At 38.4% G+C, this 8,865-nt stretch overlaps 1 protein-coding gene across 1 annotated transcript; it reads right to left on the bottom strand.

Annotated features, from left to right (window-relative positions):
- Positions 1-872: 872 nt before the first annotated feature.
- Positions 873-2,291, bottom strand: LOC142554718 (uncharacterized). Its single transcript, XM_075665387.1, has 2 exons — positions 2,154-2,291; positions 873-1,940 (listed from the first exon to the last, which is right to left on the bottom strand). The coding sequence occupies exons 1-2, from the start codon at positions 2,289-2,291 to the stop codon at positions 873-875; spliced, it is 1,206 nt and encodes a 401-aa protein (XP_075521502.1).
- Between the last annotated feature and the right edge of the window lie 6,574 nt (positions 2,292-8,865).

The raw sequence follows: 8,865 nt of genomic DNA, 5'->3' as shown, positions 1-8,865 counted from the left end.
ACATACTCCTCGGGTATTCCGGGCAATGCTTCATCTTTCCAGGCAAACACATATGCGTTGTTTATCAGAAAAGCTGTCAGGGCTTCTTCTAAATTAGTTGGTAAACCTGTTCCAACCTTGACCTTGCTCCCGGAATTTCCTAGTATCACTTCTATACTCTTTAGTATTTCTGCGGCTTTAAGTCTCTCATCTCTTCCTGATTCGCTTTCAACAACATGAACCTCGCTGTTGTCAGGATGATGCTCCAACTTCTGCTTACTTCTGTGTGATGAGTCCTTTGGGGCAGCCGGCCTCTTTCGGTGACTTGTTGTCCCCTGTAAGGTGATGGCATGACATTCTCTCGCCAATCAGCTATCACTGGTGGCCTTCCCTATTCCTTCGGGTGTGGGGAACTTAAGTTTCATGTGATACGTAGAGCCTATCGCCTGAAACAAGTTTAAGCTAGGTCGTCACGAAGACTTCACTACGAGAAACTTTACCATCTTTATGGCCCTTAATGGGTAAGACCCCAAGGAAAGGGGAAGGGTAACCTCTCCCAATGCCTCAACTACCTCCCCCGCAAATCCAACCAGAGGGGTGTTTACCGGGGCTAGTAGGGCATTGTCAATTCCTAGTTTTACAAAGGCGCTATAAAAAATGATGTTTGCAGAACTTCCTGAATCCACTAGTATCTTTTTCACCCAGAAATTGGAAATGGTGGCGGAGATGACTAGGGCGTCATTGTGTTCCCCGCGAGGGAGCTCCAGGTCACTGTCACCGAACACCATATCTTCCTTTGACTGGACTACCTTGAGTACGGTGTGTGATTTGGTATTAATCGCAGATGGAAGTTCTTGCAATGCTGCGCGAATCAAGGTTTTTCTCGCCCTGTTTTAATCTCCGAATGTCGGGCCTCCAGAAATTACTGCGATGATTCCTGCAGTAGGCAGGTTCTCCTCTATCCTTTTGGGTCGTTTCCCTTGGTCGTCGTGTCCTCTCAGAGGATTGGGCTTGTGCTGGGACTCCGGGCGCTTATTGTTCTGCTGATTTTGTGACTTATCCACGAAACTTCCCAAGTATCCTCGCTTGATGAGTTTCTCTATTTCTGCTCGCAGGACAAAACAATCTTCTGTGGCATGACCTTTGTCCTTGTGAAAACGACGGTATTTGTCAGATTGCTGTCTTTTCGAGTTCTCTTTCATAAGACGAGGGGGTTGCAAAATACATTGCTTCTCGGCTACCAATAATATGTCCGTCAAGCGTGAGTTTAGCAGGATATGTTGAAGATGAGGGCTTTGAGTTACCCATCTTTCTTCTTTCTTGATTCCGAATTTCTCATCCTCTCTCTTTCTTTTCATAAGATGGCGAGGTTCTACAGCTTCTTCGATGCGAATGTACTTTTCTGCTCTTTCAAGTAATTCTTCCAAAGTATTCGGGGGTTTTCTCGCTATTGACTCTTTGAATCTCCGATGACGGAGGTTCTGCTGCATGATTCCTGCTAGTAAATCGTGATTGACATGCGGGACCTCATGAACAGCCTGAGTAAATCGTTGTACGAACTCTCTCAGGCTCTCTCCCTCTTTCTGGACTATGGTGAACAAATAAGATGCTATTTTGGGATACTTCCTATTAATGGAGAATTGTTGAAGAAAGCGTCTGGTGAGTTCCTCCAGGCTGCCTACTGTCCCCAGGGGTAGCTTGTTGAACCAAGTGAGGGCTTGTCCTGATAGGGTAGTTCGAAAGATTTTACAGTAAGCAGCGTCGCTGATGTCATAAAGGTCCGCCTTTGCATAAAATTTGTCGAGGTGATCTTGTGGATCCCCTTCTCCTTTATACTCAGGTAGGTTTGCTATCTTTAATCCAACCAATAGCATTTCCGATAGTACGGCTGTGGTGAAAGGGCTACGCGGTGCTGGTAAAATTGCCAATGCACCCTCTTCTCCTTTCTTGGCGTGGAGTTTCTGACAGGAAAGAGGTGCATGTCTGTGAGCCTCGTCATCTTGAAGTGCAGTCCCCTTCTTTAGGTTTGTCTGTGGCACGTCGTTGGTCCCGACTACCTCTCTTTCTCGCGGGATTCTCTCTGAATGATATGAATGGGTCCCTTCGCCGTGCGCTCCCCTGTTCTTGCTGTCCTACTGCCGAGTCGCGAGGTATTGCGCCACGGCTTCGGCTACAGCCCGAGATGCTGCTTCCTCCATCAATGCCTTCAGAACCTCGGACGTGATCAGGAACTCCTCATGCTGCGGGCGAGCTGGAGGAGGGCGTCCATGCTCCTCTTGGGCATCATGGGTCGTACGCAATCGTGTTTGCATTCTCAGTGATCAGGTGGCAGGTTTCCCACAGACGGCGCCAAACTGATGCTGCACGAAATTTGGGTGCCAAGTTATTTATGAGAGAATATCCACTACTTTTGCGTCCACACTAGTAAATCTCGGGGTCGCCACCTACATCACGATATGAGGTTAGAGGTGTCGAGAGATACCCAGCGAAAAATCCTCCATCACTCAAGTTAGCAAACGCCTCAAATATGTACTCACAAAAGCTAAAGACTTTTGGAGCATATAATGAGATAATGTGAATGTCCCCATAAAATGGAGAGATAGCTCCTATTTATAGACTTCCATGACGGGCCATGGGCTTGAACCTCATGGGCTCTCTATTAGCCTATTTTCCTTAATTATTGAGCCTATTCTCCTTAAATTTTTAGACAATAAAAGTACGTACACTTGATATCTTTCGATCCAAGCACAATTTAAGTGTGTTGATTAATGATCGTTGCCTATCTGGAGTTGATTAGATAAAAATGCATTAACGACGTATAAATTTTCAGTTCCCATCCAAAGTCACAACAAGGAAATAAATCTTTTTTTTATCTCAAAATCAATCAAGAAAACATTCATGTACAATATTGATAATATATTATCAAAATAATATTAATGAATCAAATAAATCATGATATTGAAAATCAGGGAAAAGAAGAGAGAAAAATCTCGGTGTTGGGACGTTGAATCTTTCAATTTCACCGAAAAAACAAACGTTTTTGAAAATATAAGTCCGTGATGGGGAAACATGCACAGAGCTGGCTCATAGACAACTTGTTCAACGGTTGGAAATTTGTTTTTGGAGGGTCTCTACCTGTGTTCTTCCCTTTGTCGGTACCAAATCTTTCCTTACAAAATTATTGATGTTGGAATATTCGGACCCACAAAGTCTCAAGGAACAATTAAAGCTAAGTTTTAACATGATCCTCTGTCCTTTTCTTCAGTTTCTCCAAGCACAAATCCATCCTCAAACTGTCCCATGGATCTTGGTCATGTGCTGAGAATTGCATAGAATGTATCCGAATGCAGAAACTATCAAAACCCAAATCCCACAAATCCCGGTGATCCCACCACCATTGGCACAACAAGCAATTGCTACCAGACCCTTCTTGCCCTTTACGGAATAGGTCTCTCCAGCTATCTCAAAGACACCTCTTTTTTCCATTTGTCCAATTTGTTAACTTCCATTTCTTGCCCAGAGAATTTTTCAGTCAAAGCTCACGTCTCTGTCACTTCCCTCAGACCTGGCATCCTTTTGTCGCCTGTTAAAATAGATGTCATGTAAGCCAACTGTTGGCTAGGAAATTTATTGATTCGAATAATCTTTATTTTAATATAATGCATTATTTTATGATTTGTTATTTTTTTTATCTGTATACCCATGTGATCAACATAGATAAAATACTTTAATACAAATAAATCATACTTCGATGTTAAAACTTATTTTTAAACACTATAATCTAAATTCGTTCCTAGTCGATTCAGCCGCCTAAAACATGGATAAATGTCGCTTGATTTCGAGACTAGCATATGCGATATGTGTGCCGCGTTTCTTGGTAAGGGCATAGAGATGTCCAAACACGTAGATGGATAGTCATATGATGATTGTACCGAACGACCCTCCATAGGACTTTCCAAGTGGTTATCATTCATCGAGATGATAAGTCTGTGGTTATGATTGTGCACCATTAGTCCTTACGACACGGGACAACACTGAAGCTCTATATGCTAGGGCTGTGCTTTGACTCATTTACCGACTCCATGAGGGTCATCAGATGGCGAGATTGGGTACATTTGCGACACATTTAGGAGCCAATGCATTGTAGTTGGGAATTCGCGGCTCACATACGGGTGTGGATATCATGTGTGCTCTGATGAAATAATAGTGCATGTAATCTCTGGTCAGAGTATGCGATGTACGTTAGGGAAGGAGTTCTCCAATTGTACATGCGATGCCACGATCTATTCTCGAAGATGTGTCACATAGTTATCGAATTTTTATGCAACCCTCGATAAACAAATGGTTGCAGATTCGATTGTGATATGTGAGATAAAGGGATCGTACTGTACGTTAATCATAACCGATTGGTTCTTGCAGACACTATCGGTGATATCTAGGGAATCATGAGACGATATTACTAAATGCTCTTACCATGATTCGATGGGTTTAATGAAAAATACGATTTCTGACATTCTCATTATCAATTGTTTATACATAGAATGAGGCAAATTAGTGTAAGCCGAATAAAGGATTATGCCCTGAATCACAAAGAGTTGTGAATCCACAGCTAGATGTATCCCCGAACCATTGATTGTCACATAAGCACTGGATTATTTTGTCCTCGTTGAGATAATAAATTCAAGGAGTTGAATTTATAGAAAACATTGAGAAATAAATTTAAGGAGTTGATTTATGGCTTTTAGATTTTGGAGATGATAAATTCAAGGAGTTGAATTTATTATCTAAACAACATTTGAATTTATAAATGATTTAAATTAAATATAATGAGTGTATGTATAATGGGCTTGTAGGAGTACAAGACCAACATACAAATCATTAGTGTTCTTAATTGGAGTTTAAAAGATTAATTAATTATTTAATTAAATTAGTTGGACTAAAATAATTAATTGATTAAGCCCATTAAATATTTAATTTAATTAATGGGCCCTAATCTTATATATGTGTATTGGGTTTAGGGTTTAGTAGAATTCCACTCATAATTCTCACTCTCCTTGTTTTTTGCTACTTCATATAAACTGAAGATCTGAGCCATCAACCCGTTCTTCCATCTCAACGTAAAATCACTCTAAATTTCTGGTGCAATTTAGAAGAAAAACAATTTATCTAGTTGTAGACTTGATAGAGGAATTAAAGAAAGGAGCCTCGAAAACAGGGAATACATCAAGAGTTATCTCCACTAATCCCGAAATAGTTAGAACTTAGTGAATATTTCACTAAAGGTAAAAGTTTCAAACACCCTATGAATGTTTATTAAAACCATACGAGTGCTCAAACAATAATTTTGAATGTCAAAATTTAAAAATTTAAAACTTCTGCTGTGTTTGGACACGAGAAAACCCGATTCACAAAGTGGTATCAGAGCCAGGTTCTCTATATTCTATGATTTTACATATTGAATAAATTATTTCTAACCATACAAGAAAATTTTCAGAAAATTATTGCACCATAAAATTTTGATTTTTTAAAAAAAATTCAAATCAACCTGGAACTATTCCAGGCAGACATCTGCTCGCAGTGCGGCGCAGCGTGCAGACGTCGCGCTGCGCGAACAGGACTCTTCCGACTGCCCGAAATGTTCGAATAAATAATTAAAATATAATTTTAATTATTTATGGTAAAGTTGAGTTTTACAATAAAACAATTATTATTTATCTAATTAGAAATTAAATAAAAGTTGTTTATTTAATTTGTTAAATTATTAAATAATTGTGGTGGCTAGTGATAAAATTATTAGACACATGATTTATCAATTAATTAAATTTGTTTAATTGATTGATGTTAATATTTGATATTTAATGTATGAAGGATGATTGAGAGTCTTGACCTTTGTGTTAGGTGTATGTTAGGATATTTTATTATTTTATTTATTTTTTTTATATTTGATATTATTAAAGTGAACCTGATTTATGGCCCGTTCTCATCCCATGAGATGTATCTCTTATAAACCATGGCTATTTAAATTTAATTATTAGAAATAATGGGAGATCAAAACTAGAAGATGATGGGCGCGATGCACAATATGAAGACATGTAAAATATTGGAAGCACTTGTAATAAATTACATTTGCATCCTCGTATTCACCTAGGTTTTGAATCTGGATCAATGTCTGGCTGACATGAATATAATAATATTGGTGATCGATCATCCTTGTTTCTGTCATATTATGATATATATGTGATATATATGGTAGTATGCATGTATGTATATTATTAAATAATATACTAGCATGAATCCGGCAAACACACAAACTCATGGCACACGATTTTAAAAGAAAAATGATGAGACAATTTTAAAATTTAAAATCCCTCATTTTGATAAGATTCAAAATTTATATCAAACTGCAAAAATAAAAATTAAAAGAATTTAATTTTTCTTGCCTTCCATCAACTGTGGTCGCATGTTGAACGCTACCCGCGGTCAGTGTCTGGCTCATATTATTGGGGAAGCCTGGATGTCGGAAAGCTGTGACTTCAACTGGACATATTTTAATCGAGTCGAACTCCCATGAATTCGGCTCATATTATTGAAAAACTCATGGCGACCGTCCACTACAATTTAATATTGATGGGTAAGTTTGACACGTGAAAATAAACAGCGTCATATTATTGGTTCCTTATTAAACGTGATGCAAAACACGGAGAGATTGCATGGGGATGTCATTGGATTCTACCTTTTGAAAATTATGATTGACTGATATTATTTGGGATCATAATTGTCTAATTGGGCTCTACGTACCCATTAATTAAATTTGATTTCTCTATTTCATCAGAGGGTGGTGGAAATGTCAAAATAGTGGGAAGAAAGTTTATAAAATAAAAATCCATATTTTAATTCTTAAAATTATTTAAAATAATCAGTAAGAATTATCTTTTGTCTTTTCAGTATATTTGCAATGACATCACGTAACCCACTTTAAATCATTCTCGATCAAAACAAGTTGACTGGCCCTAACTATAATGATTGGTTTCAAAATTTAAATATTGTTCTGAGCTCGGAAAAGATTTTGTATGTGCTTGATAAGAAGCCACCGAAGGAGGCACCTTCGAACGTCAGTGAGACTGAACTAGCTAAGCTTGAGAAATGGTGAGACCATGATCTCCAAGCTAAAAGCTACATGTTGGCTTCTATGTCGAATGAACTGCAGAGGTGGCTCGAGGAGTCTGCGAATGCTGCTGACATTCACCTTCATCTGAAAGAGTTGTATGGAGCACAGACTCGCTCAGAGAGACATGATACTGTGAAAGAAATCGTGACTACACGCCTGCGAGATAGGACTTCTGTCCATGAGCATGGTGTTAGAATGATTTGGCTCATTTAGAAATTGGTGGGGCTCTGCGTGGTTATTCCTAGTGAGCTCGCGACTGATATTCTCTTGCTGTCATTGCCTGCCTCGTTCGATGGATTCGTGGTTAATTTCATTATGAACAAGCTTGAAGCCACCCTTGAAGAGTTGGTCAACATGCTTACTACTTATGAGACCACAATCAAGAAAGAAAAAGCATGTTCTCCTAGTGGGCTCATCGTCTGGTACGAATAAGGGAGCCCAAAACAAAGAGAAGAAGCGTTCTGCTCCATCAAAGAAGAACAAGCCCAACAAGAAACCTTACAAGAAACCTACTCCGGGGCCCACAAAGCCTGACAAGTCAGAACAAGTCTGTTTCCCCTGCAACAAGCCTGGACATTGGATTCGTAATTTCACGGAGTATCTTGCCCAGAAGCGTTCTGGCCATGGTATGTTTTACATTGAAATTAATGTTTCTATTAATTCTTCTTATTTGTATTAGATACCAGATGTGGTTATCATCTATGCAATGATTGCAGGTGATGGAAAGAAGCAAGATGCTTAGAGATGGTGAGATATTTCTAAGACTAGGCAATGGAGCAAGGGTTGCTGCCACTGCCATTGGAGACGTTACTTTAATTTTAGACAATGATTTTTAAGTTGTTTTTTAGAGACGTTTTATATGTTCTTGAATTGGTTAAAAATATTATTTCTATTTTTATGCTTGATGGGATGGTTATTGTTGTGTTTTTGCTAAAATTATTTGCAATTTATACAAGAATGAATGTTTGATTGGAACCAGCGAATTAACAAATGATCTTTATAACTTAAAACTAAAAGATATTCTGTTGAACAATATCCAAGCGCATACGAAAGCAACAATAAACAAAAGAAAAATAGAAGATCCAAATCCCGCACAAATATGGCATGCCAGAATATGTCATATTTCCCAAAGAAGGATACACAAGCTAGTGAAAGAAGACATGTTTGACTTGTCAGACATAAATTCTCTACCTACTTGTGAGTCCTGTCTAAAAGGAAAAATGACTCAATTATAATAGAAATCATATTTCAGGCTGGTTGAGTGAATATACTCGAGCCGGACAGCTCAATAGACCAATTATGGTATTTTGGTCATATTTCTTAGCTCAATTATCATAATGAAACGATTCAACATGTGTTAAAAAGATAATAAAATTATCTACAAATTGTATATGAAGGTCGAATTATTAATTGAAGCTTAAGAAGCTGATAAATCGCGATGACATTACTGTATGCAACATGGATAAAGCTTCGAGCTGGACATGAGTAGTGCATGTATTTCGAGCATATCTTTTTCGTATGAAGTCGAAATTGAGTGATTTTGGATTCTATGGAAATCTAAGAAAAAGGTACAACTTTCATGTTTATCACACTACCCAGAAATCAAAGAAAAAAGAGTTATAATTATCAGACCGAACCACATGCATTCAACCGTTTTGCTATGCACCCGTTTTGCTCATCCGACTGGTTCATTCAATCAATCACTTTGCTCTTGGAAT

The sequence above is a fragment of the Primulina tabacum genome, chromosome 8 (assembly GCF_025594145.1).
Source record: "Primulina tabacum isolate GXHZ01 chromosome 8, ASM2559414v2, whole genome shotgun sequence".
NCBI lineage: Eukaryota > Viridiplantae > Streptophyta > Magnoliopsida > Lamiales > Gesneriaceae > Primulina > Primulina tabacum.
This window is presented reverse-complemented; position numbering and strand designations above follow the sequence as displayed.